The sequence below is a fragment of the Equus quagga genome, chromosome 15 (genome assembly GCF_021613505.1).
Source record: "Equus quagga isolate Etosha38 chromosome 15, UCLA_HA_Equagga_1.0, whole genome shotgun sequence".
Taxonomy (NCBI): Eukaryota; Metazoa; Chordata; class Mammalia; order Perissodactyla; family Equidae; genus Equus; species Equus quagga.
Window position 1 is genome coordinate 12,870,312 of NC_060281.1, and position 24,640 is coordinate 12,894,951.

The 24,640-nt window shown below is 47.8% G+C and overlaps 1 protein-coding gene and 1 long non-coding RNA gene across 2 annotated transcripts in view; one reads left to right on the forward strand and one right to left on the reverse strand.

Annotated features, from left to right (window-relative positions):
• LRRC1 (leucine rich repeat containing 1) overlaps window positions 1-22,056 on the reverse strand; it is a 126,456-nt gene extending 104,400 nt beyond the window's left edge. Inside the window, exon 1 of the mRNA XM_046639220.1 lies at window positions 21,598-22,056. Coding sequence (XP_046495176.1) covers window positions 21,598-22,041 — 444 coding nt within the window. The 5' untranslated portion in view covers window positions 22,042-22,056. The remainder of the gene's footprint in view (window positions 1-21,597) is intronic.
• A 129-nt stretch (window positions 22,057-22,185) lies between these two features.
• Window positions 22,186-24,640, forward strand: part of LOC124226234 (uncharacterized) — a 36,567-nt gene continuing 34,112 nt past the window's right edge. Inside the window, exons 1-2 of the long non-coding RNA XR_006885252.1 lie at window positions 22,186-22,735; window positions 23,729-23,792. This is a non-coding gene — a long non-coding RNA (uncharacterized LOC124226234). The remainder of the gene's footprint in view (window positions 22,736-23,728; window positions 23,793-24,640) is intronic.

Below are 24,640 nucleotides of genomic sequence, written 5' to 3' on the forward strand. Positions count from 1 at the left end.
TGAATGACATCTACCTCCCACTGCTTCCTAGTGCTGCCTGCCAGAAGCACAAATCCAGGAAAGGAGGAGAAGATAAACGTGCAGGGCAACAAAGGGATGTGCTGAGACGTAAACCTGGAACAGATATCTGAGCATCCTTTCTCAGAACTGTCTTTCCGTTTTTAATCTTCATCATCTCATCACTCTGCCACTTCACTCACCCTTCTGACAAGACAGCCCAGCTTTCATCTGACCCTTCATTGTGTCCCTCTTCCACAGCACTCAGCAATTCCTTTTTCTGATCCTACAGGCTTTAATCCAGGCTCTGATCAGCCCCCACATGGGTCACTGATGCCACTTCTCCAGCCTCTCAGCCTGCACGCAGTTAACTGTCGAGTCCTCCGCGGTCCTGCACTCGTAGCTACTGGCAGGGTCACTGCCCTCCCCGACAACTTCAAACTCAAGACATCCGTGTGGGACCAAAGCATTTAGCTGCTCTGCGTGAGTTCTTACACTCTGCCTTGGATGACTCACACCTCAAAGGATAAAAGCACTCACGAAAAGTGAGGATTTAAGTACCCACTGCCATTTCCTAGAAGCGAAAGGAAGTAGATTTGGCAGATCACTTCAATGACCATGATGTCTGTGCCGGGAAAGACTCAAGGGCACAGCAAAAAAGAAGAAGAAACAATTTAGAAAGCATTTTTGACTTAACTCCTGTTCGTTCTTCTCATCACATCGCACATAAACTTACCTACACGCATAGTCACATAGGTTTATCATTGTTTTGTAAAAAGGAGACACTGTACAATCTTATCTGCATCTTCCTTTTCTTACATAAAAGTACATCAAGAAAGTTCCTCCATGACAACCAATTAGTAAAGCTCTACCTCATCTCTGTACAGACTGTACCCCGGCCAAGGCATGTACACATCACAATTTAGCCAACCATTACCCTGACAGGCGTTCGCTTTACTTCTTTTTCCTTTTTTTTTCACCACCACAAAAATGCATTAATAAAAATGCTCCCATGTATATCCTGACCCACTGGTATTCCTATTTTTAAAACAGAATACCAGAGCTGGAATTGCTGGGCTAGATTTTCAATTTTAATAGATCCTGCTGGAATGGCTTCCAAAAGGGTCATGTCACTCACATGTCCACCACTGCCCCACACCCCAAAGGCAGGTTTTTTAAGAGATAATTTGTGTTAATGTTTGTATATGCACAGACTCTCTGGAAAGATATAAAGTAATAAAAGAAGGGCTTTCTCCTCAGAAGGGAAGCGCAGGCCTGGGGGGCGGACGCAGGCGACGCCCACTTTTCACTGCACACACTTTTTGTGGGTTCTTAATGTTTTATCATTTCTATATATTACACATTGAAAATATAAAATGTTCTTTAAAATATCTGTAGACATTTCAGAAAAAGAAGTCCTGACCGTAGAGCACTGGCTTTACAGAATTAAATGACGTGAACTTAAAATGCAAGGAATTTAGTTTAAACTTAATCATTTTGAGTACCTACATTACCCTAGATTCCAGGGATATAAAATTAAGGCAGCCCCTTCCTTTAAGGAGCTCAGAGCCCAAGAGAGAAAAAGACCTGTGTGGCTTCCTTCACAAAGATGCTGGAGGGTGGAGGATGCCGTCTGGGCCCCTCGGGAGCTGGCGTGCAGGCAAGGCTCGGACAATCGCTACCTCTGACTGAAATTAGGGGCTACAATCTGAGGTGGGATTATGGAAACTTTTCTTCTGCCTCTTTAAACATTTCTGTATTTGTCAAGGTTTCCAAAATGGGCATCAAAACCATTTCTGTAATCAGGGGTGAAAAAATGAAAAGTATCCCCCCCTCCAAAATTTATTGCCAATATCAAAAATATCAACTCAAATGAATTTTTTTAGCTTAAAGTTGAAGCACTAACTAAAATTCTATCTTCTCTGTCTTAATCTATTAACATGAAACTAGTGTGTTGAAACGCTTTTAAAGGGGAAGAGAGCTGGATTTTTAGAGGGCGCTCCTACTGTTTCAGATTGCTGGCCGTGTATGAAAGCATTCACAAGAAGCAGTGGAAGGGGTCAGAAAGAACAGGAAAGAAGGGATGTCATCCCTGCCCACTCCGCTTCCCTCTAGTCCTCATGAGGTTACTTCCAAAGAAATATTTAGCATACAAAGTACTCGGGAAAATACTTAAAATCTTGAATAAAGAACTTTAATATACTATTTATATATTCTATTGTAATGAAGCTATATTCAAAAGCAATGACTACAAATTTAGCTCTCCTTTGATTTTGGTAACTCAAAACGAACACAAAAAGGCTTTTTGCTGATTTCTATAATCACCAAGCACTTAGAATTTCCATCCCAGTGATTTCTCTTTCCCCACGTGTTTCTTTTGTATAACATTCAAGGGCCCGTTGGGGGAGCTATCAAGGGGATGGACTCCTAAAATCCATCTATATATTCCATCAGGTAATGAACACAGAATTATTACTGCATAATAAGGAGAGAATATAGACTCGACATCTATTTGTAGTGCAAGCCTGAATTATACCGAATATAATTACCAAGCCAAGAAGGAGGAAACATACCAAACAAGTAAAAAAAAGGGTGCCCTTTGGTACTGTCCTCACCATAATTTACATGCTAAAAATATTAATCAATAGCCCACTGTCAAAAGCATTGAAGATTAAAGCCTCTTACTTAAAAACGGCTTCTGAAATTAGAATGACATTAGACACACCTTCGTGCATTTGCCAAAGAGCTCATGTTATAAAAGCAAAACTTTCAATTAAAACTTTAAATGATTAGCAAGAAAAGAATGCAGGGCTATTCCACTTCAAAAGTTACAAAAGGGAGATGAAAACCAAAGGCAGCAGCATGCTCCGGTACTCGTTAAACCTGCTCAGGTCCTGGATACAGGAAGTGTTTTGTTTTGACAGCACCACAGGCCAAAACCAAGGCATTATTTTTCAGAGCTAGCATTAAAAACAAATAAAAATAAAACATTGTGTAAAAACTGAATCGCCTGTCTTCCAGGAAGATCAAGATCACGTGGCCAAGACAAAAAGTGGCACAGGGACGACTGTCTGGGCACAGTGAACCCTGTCCCCGTGTGCCTGCGGACCGGGGCAAGGAGAACGTGACCTACGTTAGCCCACCGAACACTGACGCCCTAACTTCCCTGAAGGTGTAACAAGCAGAGGCCCACTCGAAAGTCCTTTCAGGCCAGGTCCACAGACAAATGTCACCACATTTCAGTGACCTGAGAGGAGAGGACTGGACCTGAGCTAGACCTCAGATGCAGCTCCTCAGAACAAGCACAGATGTATGTGTGTGTGTGTGTGTGTGTGTGTGTGTGTGTGCATGCAAGCACGTGGGAGGAAGAAGCCCCGAGGTAGAGAAGGAGAAGAGGCAGGCAAATCTCACGTCGTGGCCAATTATGGGGCCTGTGGTGACTCTCAGGACTTGGAACTACATGCTGCACCATAAACACGAGCGATAAACAGAACCAAGGGGCCCCCAGCATCCACACGCCCCACAAAGTACTGGACTCTAGAACACAGGAAAAAGTATAAAATGCGATCCTCATCCTCAGGGGTTACACACCCCCTCTGACAAATACGCCGGAAATTCAGAGTAGGGGTGGGGACCCTTTACTCCCAACCAGAGGTAATTAACATAACGTATATGCCAAACAGAGCTCAGGTTTTATGTGTATTAACCGCCCTCCCTTGACAGTATCACCATTCTCACTTAAAAGATGAGAAATCTGAGGCTCAGAGACTTTGCAAGATCACTTAACCAGCAAGGGGTGGACAGGCAGGACATGAATCTAAGTCCGTTCAACCCCAAAGCCCACTACACCACTGTCTCTCATAGTGTGGCCGCAGGACCACCAGCATCACTTACCAGGGGCACTTGCTCCAACTACAGATTCCTGGTCCCACCCCTACTCCAGCCCCACAGAACGAATCAGAATCTCTGGAGGTGGAGCTGCAGAATCCACATGTTTTAAAAGGACTGACCAGGGCCATCCGATAAAGACCCACGTCCAAGCTTCTGTGGTGCCGCCTCCAGGGACAAGCAGCCTGGTTCTTTCACAGATACACAACAGACGTACACATACAGGTTTGGCAATGAGCTTGACTTGTGTGCGTGTGCTGCTCAACAGTCACATCGACATTCAACTACACACACATCGTTCATTAAAACCATCATTTAGGGAACCAGATCCCAAGGGTTTCTAATCCAGAGGTTCCAGAGCTCACCAGGCCCAGAAAGACAGTACTGCAGGTCTCGATGTCTTATCTCAGTGTTCCAAAGGCCAATAGAAATTGTACATCTATCTCCAAAAGACTATCTGAAGGTCTCACTAAAACGTCTTTGGAAATGGGAAAATTTAACTGTTAGTCACTTAACAAATTCAGTGTGTCTGGACACAAAGTCTTTAAAGCCATGCCGAAAAAGTGGGAGATAATGGCACAGATTGCACGCAGGCCACGCTGTTCAGATATCTGTGCGCCTCCCCGTGTGGAGCCACCACCCTGGGGATCGCTGAGCAGCACAGCAGACACTGTGTCACCGCTTCACGGCCACATCCCCTTTGTACACAGAACTACGGTACTTCCCGGGCCGAGCCATAACCTTATTCTCTAGACTTAGTTCTAAGCCTGTCTCAACCATCAAATGTCCCTTCAAAGGGACAAAGATTTGCAAACACTGGTGATGGTCAAAGCTATGTGCAGATGGCCCGAGGACAAAGAGTGTTTTGAAATTTGAGTAAAACCCACAAAGTGATTAATTTGAAGGGCAAAAGAGGCATTTGGATGTGCAAGTGCTGAAGTTTCACTCCCTGTAATTGCAACTCACATAGTTAATTCACTGAGTTTAAAAACTAAGAAAAATAGAATATAAAATTTTGCTGAACCAATACAAAAACTTTTTTTGATCTATCCATTACTTTAACCAACTGACTGGAGCTAAACCATGTAAGAAAATGAATTGGAGATAGACGAGTAAAGACAGAAAGATGAGAAAAAAAGGGTAAGGAAAGAAAATGCTGTGAATTAGCAAACAAGGAAGTATGGACCAAGAAAAAAACTAAGAGCCGCAAAGAGAAATGCTCTCTGGAGAGAAAAGGATGGTAAGGCTGCAGGAGTTTCAGAAGGAGCTAGCAAATTTTTATCACAATCTACAGCTCACTTGAGCCACAGGCTTCAGATTACTATCATCTCCCATTAGCTCCCACTGAAAAACTAATTAGCTAGTTAGCTCTTTATCTTGAAAACCTCCATCCTCCAAAAGGAATGAGATGACCAGGAAGGTAGCCAGACAGTGGGCTCCAGTCCACAGTGGCCTCCCACCCATCTCCGGCCACTGTCCTGGGGTTTGTACAGCAGATGGCACGAACAGGCAGCCCACACAGCCAAAGCCTACCTATATGCTGGATACACAGTGAGTTTTTTAAATTGTTGAATAAGATGTCAACACTTAAAAATCAGGAGGCTTCGCATAAAAATTTTGATTTCCAGGAAAAAAAAAAAAAAGCGCTGAGTGAAGCAGTAAGACCCATGCCCCCCAGACAGTGCTGGGCTGTGGCAGGTGACACTGTCCTCTTCAGATGAGGCACGTGCTCTTTGGCTTGACGAAGCTTTGTCTACAGCTAGACCCCTCATCTTACGATGCCACGTGCCCTTGCCGCAGGTGCTTGACGCGGTAGACTCTGATGGAGCTGATCTATCCAACAAGCAAGGCCTGCAGCTCCTGGGCGTCCCCAAGGCTGATGACCTTCACACCCACCGTGAATCACCGTCCACTCCTGGTCACACCCTGGAATAGTGACCTCGCCCAGAGCTGCTTCCTTTCACACATCTTCAACTCCAATATTCCGGACCTGGCCACGACCTCTCCCACGCCCTCGTTCCCACTATCCCGGCTGTCGCATCTGCTCTCTGACCATCCACCCCTTGCTAGAACTCCCTTCTTTCTCTAAACAGCATCCCAAATACTTTCTCATCAGAAACCTCGACTGCCTCACACCCTCTCATCCTGCCAACCTCTCTTCCGTAGGTGGACAGGCTCCTACAATCCACCTTTCTCTACTCAAGGCCTGAAGAGAAGAGCACTCTACAGGGAAAAAAACCCAAAAAACCATGAACCAAAAATTCATGCCAACCCTGGCCAAGCCTGTCAGCTCCCTCCCCCAGCCCTCCCTCGCCACCTTCACCACCCCAGAGGTACCCGCTACTCAACCTCACCTCCCTCACCGGACTGACTGCCTTATTTTGTCCTTCACTGAGAAAACTAAAGCCACCACTTGATCTTTTGTTTATCCACACGCATCCTTTCCCTCATTCCTCCAATCCTGAGGGTGGTAGCCAGTCACTCAAACTCAAAGCTCAGATGTTATCCTTGACCCCTGCGACCAACAGACTCTCCATTTCCAATCCAGTCAGTCACCGAATCCTGCCCGTTGGCCTCTGAAATATTCTGTTTCCAGTCTTGTTCCCCGTCAAACCCATCCACAAGCTGCCACCAGGCTGAGCTCTCTGAAGTCAACTCTGACAATCACTCCTGGGCTCAAACTTGGTTGACCAACACACACCCACCCACAAAAAAAAGGCCAAGCTCCTTAACCTGGCATTCATGGCCACCCATGATGGGACTTCTGCCTGCCCCTGACACCTCCTCCTTAAACCCCAGGCCTCCAACAACGCTGGGCTGTGTTGTGCCCCCTGCCCTCCACCTCCAGGAAGCCTCTGCCCCCAGCTCCACAACCCCAGTCTCACCACCATCTGCTCAGGGGTCTGATGCCACCACTCAACTCTGACACCTAGAGGCAGGGACCATCACTCACTCCTGCATCCCGGAGCCTAATAACTCGGTGGGCCTTCAATGCATGTTGGCTGCACCATGATCTCAGGCTGCCACCTGACCAGGTGTGCCAACAGCAGATTGCATGAAAAAGCATCAGCCTTTGGAGCCTGGCAGACCTGGACTTAACCCTAGCCTGGTCATTTCCCACCTGAGTGACCTGAGGCAAGGGCTCGGCCTCATTTTTCTCATCTGGAAAATAGAACTTTTAAAAACATTCCCACATAAGGCTGACTGGGGACCAAAGAAATTCTGTGCAGGTGCCTGGTCGCGCATCTGGAACGCTGCAGGCAGGCAGCAGAGAGCCGCCACTGGTCTTTTCCAAATGGTAACAGGTTGCTTGCACACCGTTCAAGGTGAGGGCAGGTTATCCGGGGTGTGGGCGGCCCAAGCCCTGGCTTCAGCAAAGCTTCCTGCCTTTTGGCCATTTTACTCCTCATTAACACCTCGACTAGGAGCAGGAGGGAGGGGACTGTCCTTCTGTCAACATGACTAATGATGTGTTATCTTTCTGGGCTACTGTTGACCCTCTGCCAGCAGGATGTGCTGACTCAGCCAGCACCACCTCCCTCCCTCTCAGGTCGACAGCACACCAGTGCACCCGCCCTGTCTCCGAGACAGCAGATACGGATGGCCACCAAACTGGGGCTGGATGCTGGCATCATCGAGTAGTGACACAACGAGAAATATCTGAGGATTTATGTATCTAAACTACTGCAAAAAAAAAACTAAATATTTTTTTCAATGCAACAGACACTTTTTCAGCATGTCCTGTGAATAAGGCACTGAATTCCCCAATGCGTGGGACAGAGACACATAAAATGAGTCCCTGATGACAAACTGAGGGGAACAAACAGAGGCACAGCTAAGACTGACCCTGAGAGAAGTGAGCTGCGAGGGGATGGGGGAAGCATGGAGACATGGATGTGACTGCAGAGCTGGGAGGGCTTCACAGAGGCGGCGGTATCTGCATTGGAGAAGAGCATTCCGAGCAGAGCACACGGCACCGGCAAAGGCACAGAGGTCTGGAGAATGCGAGACCAGGAAGGCATAGAAATTTAACAATTACAAAGTACTCAGAAAGCACATTAGGATTTAACAGTTTAGAAAATAAGTGCATTTTGTAATTTAATCTTGATAATACCCTATTTACTTACGTCTTTCTTCTCTCACAAAACTTCTCTCATACACAGTGAGAATAAAATCTAGGAAAAATGTCTGCATATACAAGCTTTTTGTAAAGACTACTTTGAAACAGAAATCCTTCCTGCTAGAGGCCTTCCCAGAGCGGACGGTCCCCGTGTCTTTGGCAGAAGACACAGGGTTAAACTGGAAACAGACGTGACAACTACCCAGTCTTCGGACGTACGGACAGACGAAAGGGGCCCGCAGGAGCCGGGTGGGCTCGCAGGACTGTCTGCCCTCTGCTTCTTCCAGCCGACACTGCACCCCACAGCCGTGCCCTACCCCATATTCCTAGCCCTCGCCCTCCTTGCCTACCTGCTGCCCAGGACAGAGGCTGGCCCGAGACTCTGCCTGTGCCTTTCCTGGCGATGCCACCAGGGAAGAGCTGCAGCAGGAGACCCAGCAGGTCCCACTGGAGCCACACCCGTGCTGGCACTGCTGGCCTGCCACATCGATCCTCAAACGCCTTCCTGCGGGCTTCCTGACGTGGGGGGTCACAATCGCCTCCTCCATGCACCCGCAGCACAGGCTGAGCTGTCCGCTGTCTGCAGTCAAGGGTATTCCAGACACACTCCTGTTTCTCCAGGGCTGAACCCCCCCACAAGGGGAAACGACCTGTGAACTAAACCACAGAAGTTTCCCGACACCTCCCTGGGGCCAGATTTACTTGGGACCTAAACCTGAAAATGGAAATCAAACATTTTAGAATATACAAATTTTAAAACACTACAGAAATTACACTTCACAAGCAATAAGCCTCTGCTCCATCTACTTTAGAAAAACATCTTCAGACAAATGTTCTTTTTAAGCAGCAAGTTCCTGAAGAGGGGCGGGGCTGGGTATGCGTGGAGAGCAGTCATGGGGCGGGGGGCAGCTCTTCTCCTGCCTCAATGCATCTTCGGTGACTACAGCCAGCAGAGACGCGGGGCATACAGAACGCCTTCCCCTCCCTCCTCTTGCCATTTTAGAGCCAACTTATCAAGAATCGAGGTATGTGCACAACGAAAACATGCTATTAGGTAAGGTGAGTCTATTGTAAAATGCTTATTTTCTATTAACTTGATCTTATTAGCATCCATTTGTAGCAGCACTGGAATACATACCATTCCAGAAAGTACGTCAGAACCTCTTTATAATACTGACCTTCACAGTCAAGACTAACAACTGCCCCATAAGATAATCACTTGATATCATGCTTTGAGAACAGGGACAAACAGTACAATCGCTGAATAATTACGAGCAGAATTATAATGGGGGCGGCGCTACGATAAAACCAGAGCTCAGTATGCTCTGTAAGACTCCCATCGTTCCCCAAATGGATGTGCTTTTAGTTTAAGAGAGTGTAAGGATACAGCTGTGTGACTTCCTGAAGGTAAGGAATCCAGTACCAAAGAATGCATGCCACTAATCTTCTTTTAAAGATTATGCTTGAGTGAGCACATTAATATTTGATGACCTAATTCTTAAAACGATGTTTCAGCTCAGTGCTCTTTTTCTTAATGAGGCAAAAATAACCCAGGGGTCATGGGTCTCTCTCTGTTCCCTTTCACAGAATGGACACAACCCCTGGCCCATCAGGTGGCTTTTGGCGCAGATAACATGATCTCCCCGTGTTTGATCTTGAGGAAGGAAGGCTTGGCAAGTTTTTGGGCAGAATCAAGGCCAGTGAGGCTGGAAGGCTCAGTATAACAGGGAGGGAGCAGGAAATCAAGATGAAGATGACAAGGCGGAGGCTCATGGATGTAGGAGCTCGGAGACCCCATGAGGAGTGTGGATTTTTTTTCGTCAGTTCAAGTATGGCAGATCATAAGCCCGTAAGGTAGTTAACACTTTTAGAAAGTTTACTCGGCTGCTGGTTAGAGATTAGTCTGCATGGAGGAAGAGCTCCAGGAAGTGGGGAGACCTGGGGAGGAGGTTTCTTATTGAAAGGTTCTAGAGAAGAGCTGACGGTGACTTGGACTAGGGCGGCAGCAATGAGTAATGAGACAGATCTTGGGGGTAAGTCAACAAGACCTGCTGATGTACTGGATGTAGTTTTTTGGTTTTATCATAGGGGGGATGGCAGAGCCATTTACTGGGTTAGGGAGGACTAGAAAAGGGAATAGAGCAGTTTAGGAAGTAGTAAGTGCTTGAGTTGGGGCATGTCAGAAGTTTTTATGGGACCTGGAACTTACGAGATGCATTATGGGTAATGATGCTTATAATAAAGACAGCAGACATTTTTTGAGCATTGTGCCTTGAACTGTTCTGAACACTTCCTGTGATTAACTCATTTACTCCTCACAACAACCGTAACTTCATTTTACATAAATAGCTTTATTTTGAGGACACTGGGACACAGATGAATTAGTTTGCTAAGCTCATCCCTGAGCCTATGCAAGGACCTCTGCCATATTCACACAGCTGCCTCTCCAGATCCAGGCAAATGTCACCTCCTCAGAGAGGCCACCTCCTGGGGTCACTGACTCTCCACCACAGTTCCCTATTTCTTTGCAGCTTTTATCACTCTCTAAAGTCTCGTTTGCTTATCCACTTACTGGCTGTCTCCCTTACCTAGAATGGAAGCTCCATCAGGACAAGGAGAGATATCTGCCTTGCTAGACAGAACAATGCCGGAAGCACAGCCAACACTCAGTAAATATGGATGGAAGAGGGAGTGTCTGCCAGGAGCCGGCAGAGCTCTGTCCCCAGGCCCCACTCCTGGATCCTGCTGCCTGGGCAGCCTGGCACCAACATCTAGACAGGAAGCCAACCATTCAGCAGGAGAGGAGAAAGCTGTAGCCTTTGATCCTAATGCACTCCTTGAAAAGCCACCTCAGCCTGATATTAACAAACAGATATTCTTAATCACCAGTCCCCAAACTAAGTTTCCCAAAATACAGTCTTTCCGGTACTCAAATCAACCCAAAGTGCAGCTTCAAACAATCACCTCTGAATTGCTTGAGTTCATTTAATACACAGACAAAAAGTCCCAGCCAAGTTGCCCCTTTTACCTCACTTCTAAAAGCTGGGAAAATGCAACTGACACGGGGGAAAAAACTCAGTGTTCAAAGGTTGTTGGGGGTGTGTGTGTTTTAACCAAAGAAAATCTGCTGATCTTTTTCCCTTAATTGGTTCTGGGAATCAGCAACTGACCACAGCAGGGTAAGTACTTGGAACAGCTTCTCCTTATTATCGAATCCTTGATTATGATGATTAAGCCCAGGCTTGTGGTTCTATGAACCCTCAGTGAGCAAACTCACAGAGCATGCGCACAACTGTGGGCCTGCTCTCCTAAGGGTAGCATTGTAGCATCAAGTCATAGAATTTCATAAAATTAGCATCCAGGGAGGTCAGAAGTCAAAGAGACCTTGAACTTCACTGACACCATCCCTTCGTCACTCAGATAAGGAAACTGAGGCTCAAGGGATTATGTGATTTGCCCAAGGTCACAATGCTAGTGTTGAACACAGCAAGGACAAGAACCCAGGGCTGACTACCAGGCCAGTGCTGATTTCACTCCATCAGGACACCACCCATGCATGCAAGGGCTGCAGAAAGCCCAGCTCTTCTTGGAACAGTCTTCAAGCTCTCACTTATGGGTCTGGCCCAAATCCATTTCTAAATCCACTCCCAACAGGCCTGAAACCTTTCCCAAGAATGCTGCTCAAATATGTATTAAACGTCTGCTCTGTGCCAACCACCCAGTTAGGCAGCAGGAATGCAAGAAGAAAAGGTGTGTAGCTTTAAGGAACTTGCTTTGACGGGGCACAGAGATAATTACAAAGAGGTAGGAGTAATGAGCCAGGTGTCCCCAGAGACCAGAGAGGAGGGACGGGAAGCCTTCCCGGAGGACTGTTATCTCCTGAGCTGTATCCCATGGGATGAAGAGCAATGAGCCAGACAAAGAAGTAGAGAAAGAGTAACTCACGGTAGACAGAGTAATAAAAATGATGACTCAGAAGCATGAAATGATACGTCGGTAACTAAGGGCAGATAACGGCTGCTGAAACACAAAGTTCAAGCTGGAAAGAGATGGAAGATAAGGTGGAAGAGGCAGGAGAGGACAAAAATGCTGCCAGGTTAAATCCTGCAGGTGTGAGAAGCCACTGCATCAGGAAGTCACTCATCACATTTGTGTTTTAAAAAGATCACTCTGCCAAGTGTTGAGAAAGGATTTGGAGGAGGCAAGATCACACCAAGTTAATGCCCAACCAGCGAGTCCCCCCACATCCTGCACACCATCCTGCCCTTCTGCTCCAGACACAGACCAAGGCAACCCAGAGTGAGGGTCTCCACTCCACAACACGACATTGTGTTGCCTCACAAAAGCTCCCTGTCTGCACGGCCTGGCCCCCAGCCCATCTGCACCTACCTTCAGTGAAAACAAGAGTCCTGCTCCCCGGGCACCCCGAGCCTCCTCCAGGGGTCCACGGCAACTCCTGGTGTGCAGAGCTGTGCGACACTGAGCTCCGTCAGGAATTCCAAGACACTAAACCTCACCTCCCGACTAAAGTGGGTGGGCTACCTGAAGATCTGCCAAAGACCCAGAACAAATATCTGACTCACTGACTAGAGCCGACCAGACGGCTTTTCCAGGCCGAGGGGAAAGAGTCACAGTTCAAGGATAAAGGGGGCAGAGATGCCAGAACCAATCTCTAGGCCTGTTTTTCCAGCCCCCAGAAAGATCACAGGGCTTGTAGTCAGGAGCTGGAGATGCAGAGCACCTATTTTCGTTGTGCTTTGACACATCACGTTAGCTCCCCAGACTTTCATTTCCTTAGCTTATGGTGAGGAGATTTCTACAATCTCTAGGCCTCCATCCAACTCTGATTTTTTAAAAAAACTCCAACAATCTAACAACATCTATTAAAATTCATCAAGTGTATACGTTCATTCAACAATTCTGCTTCTTGAAATTTATCTTAAAGAAACATTTGCACAGGTGTACAAAGTAATATAGTCAGGCACCACACAATGATGCTTCAGTCAATGACGGACCACACACACGAGGTGGTCCCCTAAGATTAGTAGCATGTATCCTAGGTGTGTAGTAGGCTATCCCATCTAGGTTTATGTAAGTGCACTCTATGACGTTCAGACGATGACAAAATTGCCTAACAACGCATTTCTCAGAACGTGTCCCTGTCGTTAAGGGATGCACAATGGTACATATAAGAACATTTAATTCAGCATAGTTCATCGTTGCAAAAAATTAGAAACAATTTACATGTCCAGCAATCAGAGAACAGTTAAATAAACCAATCATGTTCTACCCAATACAATGGAATACTGCAGCATCAGAATCAATGCTAAAATACATCCATACACACTGATGCGGAAGATGTCCAAGACACAGTATTAAGCAATAAACGCAAGCAACAAAGCAATTTATATAGTAAGAGTCCTCTTTTTGTTTTAACAATAATAATATACATGGTGGTGTGTGAAAAGAAAAAAAATCTGTAAGAATATATTCTAAAATTGCTAATGGCTGGTATCACTCTGAGGGAATCAATGAAACTGTCACTTTTTTCAATTCTTTGAAATCTTTTAAGCATCCAACAGATATTACTCCTGTAATGTGGTAAAAACAAGGCCACATTATGGCCCAAAGTCAGGCCGGCTGCACTAACAGCATGAGCCTCAGAGGTCTCAGCATCTTCTAACTCAAGTCAAGCAGTCAGGGCCCACATCATATGCTCAGGGGGTCGGAAGCCTCTAGCCTTCATAACTGCTCATCTGACTCCAGCTCCTAGTTTCCACGACAAGTCAGCTGACAGCCCCCCCGATTATCTTCTCCCAAGAAGCGGGTGTGGACTGCAGAAGGAAAGGTGATAAGAGTGGTGAGGATAGACAGAATTCTCTCCATCTGGCCACACTATCCAGGAATCAGGCTGGCACACACCATAAGCAGGTGTAACACCTCCTTCAGTCCTTCTATCCACAAGACAAATCCATTCCTTGCGGTTCTTGGAAAGTAAAACACCAAATTTCTTCCAACTGAGTCAAATTGTCTGGAATCTAGACGTTACAGCCTAGAAAAGGAAATTCTTCAAAATAATGATGAGCAAAAAAATTACTTTTAAACATTCCACCGTACGTCTAGGAGTTCAAAGTATTTTACACTGGATACATGTACACATACACACACAAACATACAACATTAGATCTTCTAAAATACCACATGCAATAGTAAATTACCATTCCTGTCCACTAAATAACACCCAAAAGAAAGTAAACAGACATCCAGAAGTTTCTTCTATGCATTTACTAAGATCTGGCCATGATCTCATCATCCCTCATAACCATCACATGAAGCCCAGGACAAACATTTCTAATCCTGTGTTCCGAGTTGAGTCTTAAAATAGGCAAACTTTCCCTGGACTTCTGGGAGCAAAGAGCCCGCGACGCTCACCGGATCCTCACCTACAAGAACCCAACGCTTCTGTTCCACGGCACAGCAAGAAGACGGTTGGGATTTTTGTCATCATGGCTAAGAAATGTTTACACTGCTATTTCTGACCCCCTTGTGTAAATATCAGCTATGTTTTACCCCCAAAATTTCAAGCCTGTGGTCAAGAGTCCTTTTTAAGGAAATCCCAAGTACCTACTTATCACAGTACAAAAGTTGCAAAGTCTGGCCGAGAGGATGAGGCACTGGAAGGCTGTAAGGAGGGTTCCAGGGGCCGCCGTCTCACCGGAAGGCCCTGCAAAGAGGGGAGGGGGCCTGGGGAAGCAGGCTCGCTTTGCTATTTTACCAGACTGAAGGCATGACTCAACTTAGTCAACTCTAGAAAAGTCTTACTAAATGAATAGTTTTACTTTTTCTCAAAGCCTTGAGCTACTTTTTAAAAAAGACACGCCAGGAACATGTTTACTTCCAAGTTACTCTAGACTAATAAAAATTCTCCAAATATTAGTCTTTTCAAGCATCAGGAGAAGATGATGAAACTCAAGAGCGCGGTGCTGAACACACATAGTGCGCATTCATATTACTCAGAAAAATAAAACCCAGGGTTACCAGCGTTATTGTGGGTGCATTTTTATAAACTTGATGACCAAATTTATCTGAAACCCAAAAATAACAAACTCTTCCCATCCATAACACATCTGGCTGCTCATTGTCCCCTAAGCCAAGGCCTACAGACAAAGCTTCCCACTGCTTAGCGAGCAATTTACAACCTAAATGCAGACACACCCCACAATCGAGGAATATATGTCCACAGAAAGGAGGAAAATGTTTTGTATTTGGAGTCCTACAAGTGTTGATGAAATGCCTCTGATGGTCAGTACCTGGAAGGTGGCACAGTAGACAGAGCACAGGACCCGAGGACAGGAAACACCCAGTGTTAACATCTTTGATGGAGCCATCTCCCCCTGTTCATCCCCACAGGTGCTGTGTCGTTTCCTCTGGCCTAGACCACTGCAACAGGCTCCTAACTATTCTCCCGGACTCCATCCTTTACTCTGCCGCAGAATTATCTTTCTAAAACAAGGATCTAGCTGTGTTGCATCCTTGCTTACACACCGTCCATGGCCCCCCTCTGCTTACAGGGCAGAGTTCACCTCCTTAGCAAAACTAACAAGGCCCTTTTGTGATCTGGCCCCAGGTCCCTGTCTAGCCACTCTGTACCCCTCATTCTAGCCACCTGGGAAGGATTGGTTTCAGCAACAATATGCTTTTTCCCCCCTTCCAGTCTAGTGTGAATGTCACCACTCTAACGTCTTCCCTCAGCTCCTCAGAGAGTGTGAGATTCCTCAAAGCTGTCACGAGCATTCTGCAGAGGCTCCCTCCTAAGACTGTCACACCGCCAGGCCTCCCGGCTCCCAGGCGGTAAATGCATACACGGAGCTGGAGTCAAATACTTGCTCCAGAACTGACCATGACCAAGTTTCTTAAACAAGCTTCTTCAATAAGTTTTGTAAACACGTCTCAGTTTCTGCATTTGCAAAACTGAGATTATAATGGCTAAACCGTGCTGTTAGTTTAAGAGAAATAATTTCTGTCGAGCACTTAATACAATGCTTGGAGCTCAGTAAAGTCTCAGTAAGTGGTGGCTATTATCATCATTATTAATATGTAGCAGATACTCGCTAAATGTTTCATCATCAGAGGCTCTACTCTCCGCTAACCTGGGCAAACTACAAATTCTCTAGGTCTCATTTCTTCGCCTGTAAAAGAGGGCTGGAGGAGAAGGGGGTTTGGACACGCACATAAAAGAATCACAAACAATTAAGTGCTAAACTGGGTAGCACAACAGGATATCTGAGAAATGAGAACTGTTTCCCTAACCTGAGAAAAGTGTAGATCACCACAATAAAGGGAAAATACTCTCTTGGACTCCCTTCCTCCTAAGCTTTGACTTAAGTTATTTTCATTCTAATATTATTTAAGTATATCCAAAGATATAACTAGGAATGTCCTCCCTACGTTTTAGCTCTTATAAAACTATAAGGTGGAAAGATTTAAAAATCTGATAAATACCAATAAACAAGAACTCAACAGTAATTTAACATGACAGATGATGATGATGCAATTTTACAGACACCGCATGGCTGCTCTCAACGGTACGACACTACCTCGGAGCAAGTGCCCAGCAGTGCTGTATGCCTGCAATCCTACATGCCTGCACCAGCCTGGGCTCTGTGATCCCTTTAGCTGCCCGTCACTTTTCTCTAACAAACTGCCGTGAAACCTTTGCTCATGCAACTTCCAGCCACCAGCTGACCCAAACCCATGATTTCTGCAATAGGTCCACATCTGTTTTTCCCCCCTTAGCTCGAGACAACTAAAGGTGGGCTCAAACACTCATAGTAAAACCTTAATATGGCACGACTCATTTGTAAGTTCATCTAGATGTTATGAAACTTGTGATTTAAAATTATTATTAAAAAGAACATTATAAATTTAACTCTGGTTTTAAAAAGTTACAAACTCCCAGGACAATGTCTTCAAACTCCAGTTCAAGAAACATTGTTTAATAATAAAAGTGTCTCGTCACAGCATCTAGAAAGATCTTAGATATCTTATATCGAACTCTAAGTGCTTCGCATGCATTATCCCTTTAGTCCCCATAATAGCCCTATAAAACAGGTTCTGCTGTAACACGTGGCAACATGGAGGCCCGAGGAAAGTATCCAAGTGTTGGAGCAGCATTTGAGCTAATTCCAGCTGCCCTGCTCTGCTCCTTCAAGACAAGCCCAAAGGGCCTTGGCACAAGACAACCAGCAATGGACAGTGTGAATCCAGGGGAAACTAGCCAGGTGGCAGCAAGAGACTGAGAAAGAGAAAAGATGGCACTTTGATGGAAGAAATGACAGGACTTAGTGACAGGACAGATGGAGAGGAGAAGGTACATCCATGAACCAATAAGACAGGAAGAATGGCTGTCCCACCGCAGAAATGGAACTGTTGGGAAGAGAAGCCAGTTCAGGAGACAAGACCTAAACTGAAACATGGTGGGTTTCAGACAAAAGGGACTTGTTCCAAGTGTGGGTGGATAGCCTCTCAACAGATCACAGCTGGACATGTTGAAGTCACAGTCATAAAAATTATGTTTACAATTCATAAAAATTATTTCAAAAAGATAAGACAGTCAAAGGTGCCCAGCAGAGAGAAGATGGAGAACAAAGACTGGCAAGACAAGACCACTGAATTCTGAATGACTTTGTCTCATGACTAGTTTCAACAGACGGGTGTACAGCGGACGTCAGACAGTAGGAAGGGCAATTACGACGGCTAAGAAACAGCAGCAACCAACCCATGACAACCCACGTGAGGATGCTTTCATCAACAAGCATCTGAGCGTCCACTGTGGACCAGATACTGTCCTAGGTTCATCTGTGAACAAAAGCATCCCGGCCCTCAGGGAGCTTGTGTTCTAGCTGGGAGACAGTCAAAGAACAAGTAAGCAATATACAGTCTGGAATTAGGATGTGATAAGTGCTCAGAGGGCTAGGAAAAAAACTAAAGCAGGATATGAGAAAGAACGACGGGTGGGGCAGATATTTGAAGTAACGTCATCTGGCAATCATCAAAAGATCAACTGAACTCTAATCAAGAGGAGGTGACAAGATGAAACTCAAATTTTTAAGCCATACAGGCTGGAGAGCATTCAAACAAAATATCTGCTGCCAATAGACTAGGCACGGTATTGGTGCCAGAGAGATCACAGGAAAACACAGATATCTGAAGGTATTCAAGAAAGAGTGCATGTCAAGGGGAAAACCGATGATGTCAGAAACGCTAAGAAGTACGGAGGAAAGCCAGGGATCATGGGGAAGACAAAACAACGTCCCCACGTAGCTGATCTTCACTTCTGAAGTCACTTCTAACCTGAAGCAACCAGCGACTCTGCATCTAACCAGCTACAGAGCCCTGAAAAATCATTTCCAACTTGAATATTCTCTGATTACTTAGAAAAGGATAGATGCCGGAGCAGTGACATGCTTACGTAAGAGAAAGAAACAGAGGAGGAAGATTTGTATCTGACTCGGCAACAATCATTCAACAGATAAATGGCTGTGTGTGGAGCAGGATTTACTGGGTGCCAGGCTCTGCGCACACAAGGGTGAGCGTACACACACCAGCATCTCTAGGAGGTTGAAGTTTGACTGTCTTTAATACACATCCCAAAGGGATGGAGCTGGGGGAAGGTGGGAGGGGTAGACGGATGGAAAAGGGGCGATGAGACTTTCACCCACCTGGGCCAGGCTAAAGGTGAGCGGCCGGAGCGTTTCCTGCACAAGCGCAGCGTGGAGAGGCTACCACAAGGCGGAGTCACTGTGGAGGATGGGGGTGCAGGTTCAGCAAAAGGTTAGATTAGGTAAGTAACCAGCAAGTTTGATAGCTGTGGTGCCCGCTCCACCCACACTCACATCGGTATTACAGTCACCTGTCTCCCTGCAAAGCCGCGAACAGCTCCTACGAATCAGAGCCCCTTTAATCCCTACATCCCAACAACTAGCAAATAATGAACGGTCAGTAAAGGTTTGACGGAGGCCAAGTTTGAATGGCATGAGCAAAACAGGAACAGCTAAATAACTCAGGTTTTGATGGGTGTGAAAAGCCCAAAAGGCCAGACTCCTGCTGGGTGCCCAAAGCTGTTAAAGTTGGTGGACACGTGAACAGTGGGGTGACCGGCAACTCTGCCTCTAACCAGTTGGACAGCCCTAAAAAGTCACTTCAATTCTGAGCCACAATTTGTAAAATGAGCGGGTTGGAGCAAATCAGAGGTTGCAGACCTTCCTGGAGTGGAGAGGAGATGCTTTTCACTAGCCTGAAGCCTGCACAGAGCTTCTGCTGGAGGAGTGGGAGGTGCCGGCTTCCCCTTTGGCTGCTTCCAAATAAATGACAGAAAAAGGACAGCCGGCCAGTATGGCCACCCCCATAAGGGCTTCGGAGGTTTGTCAGCAAAAGAGACCCACTGGGGATGTGGCAGGTAAGGAGACAGGGTTGGGGAGGTGGCAGGGACAGACGTGAGCGTGCTAATGAGTTCCACAGATCTCAGAGGTGAAACCACGGAGTGCCAAGGACAGACTTTAACTGTGAATGAAATATCTGTGCCTTCGAGGTGGTGGTTCATGTCTGGCTAATACACACCCAGGCACCATAAATCAGGCAGAAATAGACTTTACACAACCTAAAATCTATAAAACTAATTTAAGAGCTGTAAGAGCAATAATTACCCATAAGCAAGACCACCTCCAGCCTTTGAAAAGCTTGTTTACCTACCGCTTTTAGAGAGTGCTATCACACTATTTTGAGCTTCTGAGAAGTTTCCATCTAGAATCAGTAGAAATACCTGACACATCTAAAACCCATAATTTCCCATACCAAACTGAATTCCCCCACATTACAGGAAAACCCACAAACTCTGCAGAAGGGAGTGAAAAGCCAAAGCAAAGGCAATCTTCCAGTTCTACAAAAGAAAACAAACAAAAACACCACAAAGAGCACTGAAACATTTCTAGTTTAATAGCTTTTCACTCAATGTTTAATAACTTCATTCTGAAGCCTTTGAAAAGCATTAAATTACATATTTTATATTTCTCGCGGTAGCAATACCTAAAACTTATTCCAACCTAAGGCAGTAAATAAGCTTATGACTTTTAAGTCAAATTTAAGGAAGCTGAAAGCCAGACAAAACCATGTTTGAAAATGCCTGTAAAATAATAAATGCCTGAGGGAACTGGATGGCTTTTCTGATTCTAAGCTAAATAAAGCCTGGGGAGCTTTGCAAAGATCCCGGTGAGGTTAATCTCCCTGATTACAGAGAGCAAACCATCCAATCAATTCCACACGAAGCAGGGAAAGTAAATCCAAGAAGAATAACAACACTCGAAATGCTGAGAAAAACACACCGTTCTGCTTCTGAAGACACTCTGTCAGCGCTGAAGAATGGCTCAGGTCATTCTAACAAGCCAGAACATTTGACCAGTGTTTCTGGGACAAGCTCTTGGCTTTGTGTTCACTGAAAGGCCAGGCAAGCTATCTGAGCTCCGATGCTCAGGCCTGTAGGTCCTCTCCCACTCGCTCCCAGCTGGCTCCCTACTTCCTGCGCACCTGTAGATTACCGCACAGAGACTTCCTCCACGCCCCTGGACTGGGGAGCCCTTCCTCCTGAAGGGTTTACTCAGGCCAGGTTCCCGAGGCCGGCTCGCACGTTAAGAGTTCGAGTCCCCGACCCTCCGGTTAAAGCACAATCAGCATGTGTCCCCGCAGCACAATGATGAATTTACGTAAACAGTTGGCAAGAGGCAGCGCATCACTGCAGGGACAGAAGTCGGCAGGCTGAACGCGGCCGCCCCGGGAGAGGGGGCTGCAAGGCTGGCCGCCCCCCGAAGAGCCTCTGCCGACGTTCCCCGCGGCTCCCTCCACGCAACAGGTCCACGCAGGCAGGGGGCGGGGGGGGGGGGGGGGGCGGACACCTGGGCACCTGCCCACGGCTCCCGGGGCACAGTTCACCTCCTGGCCCCTCTCCACCTCGCGGCCGGTCCGGGAGCCAAGGCAGGCCGGCCGAGCTCCAGCTCTTCCGAGCAAGGCTCACCAGCGATAAGGCCCGGAGCAAATTCCTCGGAAGATGCCCATGCAGTGAGGTTGCCCACCTGCGAGCTGCCCACCTCCTCCCGGACCTGCCCTGGCCAAAGCGGAGAGGGCCCCGGCGAGGGGTCGGCCCCAGGAGCGGGATGCCGCGCTGGGTCCTTCCAGCTGGGAACAGCCCAGCCACCCGGCTCCCCAGCCGCCCCGGCACTTAAGTGTTGGTACCTACACGGGTATCTAAACTACTTATCAGCCCAGAACGTTTCCCCAGTCGCACGAGCTCTAGTGACCACTTAGATAAAACTAAGTCGCTTTGTACAAAAGGAAAAGGAACTTTCACTGCGGGGGTGGGGTCTGGGGGAGTGAAGGGGAGAAAGAAGCAGGTGAATACAAGTAGAGGTGGTTCCCGCGGGACCCACGCGCCAAAGTCTGGAGGTGGAAGAGAGGACGAGGGGGGAGTTGGAGGTTGGAGGAGAGGCGAGGAGAGGAGGGGGCGAGGGCCGGCCGGCGCGCAGGTGAGGCCGGACGCTCACCTCGGGCAGCTCGCGGAGCTGGTTGGCGTCCAGCAGCAGCTCCTCCAGGCTGCGGGCGTAGCGGTAGATCTCCTCGGGGACGTAGACCAGCGAGCAGTGGCGCTTGTCGATACTCTCCACATGACGGTTGCACCGCCACAGGGGGATGCAGTGGAACATCGCCGCCCCCGCCGCCCGGTCCGAGCCGCGGAGACCCGGGCTCCGAGCCCGCTCCGCCCCGCGGCTCCGCTCCGCCCGCTGCCCGCTCCGCGCTCGTGGGCTCCGGTGCTCGCTCGCTCCTCGCGCCGGCCTTCGCGCTCCGAAACGCTCCCCCGGAACCTCGGGCGGGAACCCCGCCGCGTCCCAGCGCGCCCGCCCGCCGGCCCGATTGCCCTCCAGCCGCGCCGCCGCCGCCGCTACTGCCGCGCGGAGCTTCCTACTCGCGGCCGCCGCGCGACTGAGCATGCGCTCCAGTGGGCGCGCGCCGAGGACGTTTCCAGGCCCGGGGGATGCTCCGCTCCGGGTTTTCCCGGAGACCTGGATCCGCAGAGGGGCCGGGAACCTGGGGCCGGGCGCTCCCGTACGCCAACTCAGCCTGGGACAGAGGGGGCGTCGGGCCCTCGGAGGAAGCCCGCCTCGGAAGGAGTCTGGGCCAAAAAGGAGGCGGGGGAGAGGCGGACTGAGCGGGGCAAAACAACTTTGATTTTTAGTTGTACTTAACTCGCTCTCCTCCCTTCGCTCCCCTTCCCCAAAACGACTTTCTCTTCCGGGGTCAGGCAGGACCGCCCCGAAGCGTACCTCGCGCGCCGTGGGCGCCTCGAGCCAGGGCGTTCGGCGGGGTTTGGAGGTGTCTGCACCGCCCTGGCCGCTGCTTCCTCGGCCACTTGCGCGCTCGCTGCACAGCAGCCCGAGCCGTGGGCGCGCCGCCCCCAGCACCTGCGGCGCCCAGTCCGGCCGTGACCCCCCGGCCCGCGGGCACCGCCTGCAGGCTGTGTGACCTGGAGCACATCTTCAGGAATCATTCATTGTGTGTGTGCGTGATAATAGGAAATCCCTCTCCCCATGCCACCAAAAGCCTAGGAGTCAGAGAGTCTGCGAGATTCTCCTAGATGTGGATGCACCCTCTCAGGAGCCCAAACGCAGAAACGAGCTGGCAAAGGTGAGTTTGTGAGCCTGTTTCAGCCTGGCCAGATGTTGGCCCTGGGCGACTAGTCTGGGCTGGGGAGGCGGGAGGAGCGGGAGAGGTGGGGCAGGTCGCGCGGGGATTGCCAGGTGAGCATCCTTCATCTGGCTCGCGTTTCTGCAGCAACACCCAGTCTCTTACAAAGGGTAGGTTGCAGCCTAAGAAGGAGTAGCTGGAGAGGACCCAGGAGGCTTGCTATTGGGTGATAACGACCATTCCTTCGACCCTGATTCATATCCACGGACTAGGGCCGGAACGGAACTGCCCCTCTTCTCCTGGAACTGTTTGTATCAGACTTCCTATTTCGGAATAACCAAACTGGCTCCTTCACGGAGGTTTGCCGACCAAGTCAAAGCCAGTCACATTGCGGGAGTGTTTTTTCGAGGTCTATTCTGACGCCCCATCCGGCCGCCGCCTAGTCCTCACACCTTTTCCTTCAAGTGTACTCAAACATCAGATTCCACCTGTGGCCACTGCCACGACAACACTCGGGCTTTCTCATTCCCTCTCCTGCCCCCGAGCTGCCAAAGCTAAAATCTGGAGCCACGGAACCCACATTTCTGCAGAAGGCTGAAATCTGAGCATGCTCAGTGGCCAAGGCAAATTTTGATCTTTAACTAGTTTATGCAAGGCGTATGTGGCTCCGCAGACTTTCCTCTGAGTTTCAACTGTGCACAAGACAGTTTCCCGGATGAGTGGGGAGTGGCGTGCTTCATCATTTCAACTCCACTGGAGGGGCTCCTTTCTTCCCGGTGAGGGTGGGTCTCAGTACCACACTGCCCTGTCCGTTTGGTTTCTACCCCAGCATTGTCACCTTAACTCTCTAATTCCCGTCAATCTGTAAACTCCGTCGCTCTGCCCCCTCCGCCCTCTCTTTTATTTGGCCTGCCTGGCTTGATTTCTACATTCTCACGGAAGGCTACCTGAACTTTGAACCTTAGCCGCTCTTCCTTCATTCTTGCATTCCAGAAACCCATTTTGTGCCACTTTTAATGGAAAACTGGTTCCTGACTGAGAGATTGAGTCTAGAATGGTAAGCAAGTCACTCTCTTTGCAAGCTTTCCAACTGCTTTTTAAAAAAATGAAAATAAAGGCCTGGCTCCCTCATCTTAATCTTCGATTGACTTCCAGAGATTATCACACTAGATTATTATTTTGTGTGTGTGTGTATGAGGAAGAGTCTCCCTGAGCTAACATCTGCGCCAGTCTTCCTCCACGCTAGATTATTTTAGTGAAACACTAAATGTGTTTTAAAGATGTGGCTGGTCTTTTTAAGAATTCAAGCCTCAGTAAGCATTCCCTGTGTGCCTCTCCATGGCACTTACGCTTGCCCGTGTTATCACCAATCCCAAGGAGATTGTGACCTCTTGGGCATCAGGTACTGTCTCGCTTGCTCTGTAGATCCTTGTAACTACCACAGCGCCATATGCGCACTAAATGGTCATCAAACTTGTGCTGACTCTGTAGAAAGTCAGTGGCAGAATTCTTGACCTTCCTTGTTTCCGAGGATCCGCCAAGAATTTAAAACATTAATCTGGTAAGAGAGAAAAAATGAAAACACCACCTTATCAATTGGAGAATGGGGAACCAATTCTTCATCCTGAAGAGTTTTAGGGTTTCCCTGTTGATATAATTTCTAGTTCCTTACCCCATGTACAAGTGAGTTTGACTCAATATCAACAAAATTTAAAAGACCATCTAAATCAATTTCTTTGGGGGATAGTACAGTTCATTCGTTTTCACTGTGAACCATTTTTCATAGCCTTTGGTGCTACAGAGGTCTGGCCTTCAACTCTGGCTCTGCCACCTAATAGCTTTGTAAAATTAGACAGGTTACTTCACTTTTAGAAGCCTCAGTTTTATCATCTCTCAAATGAGGAC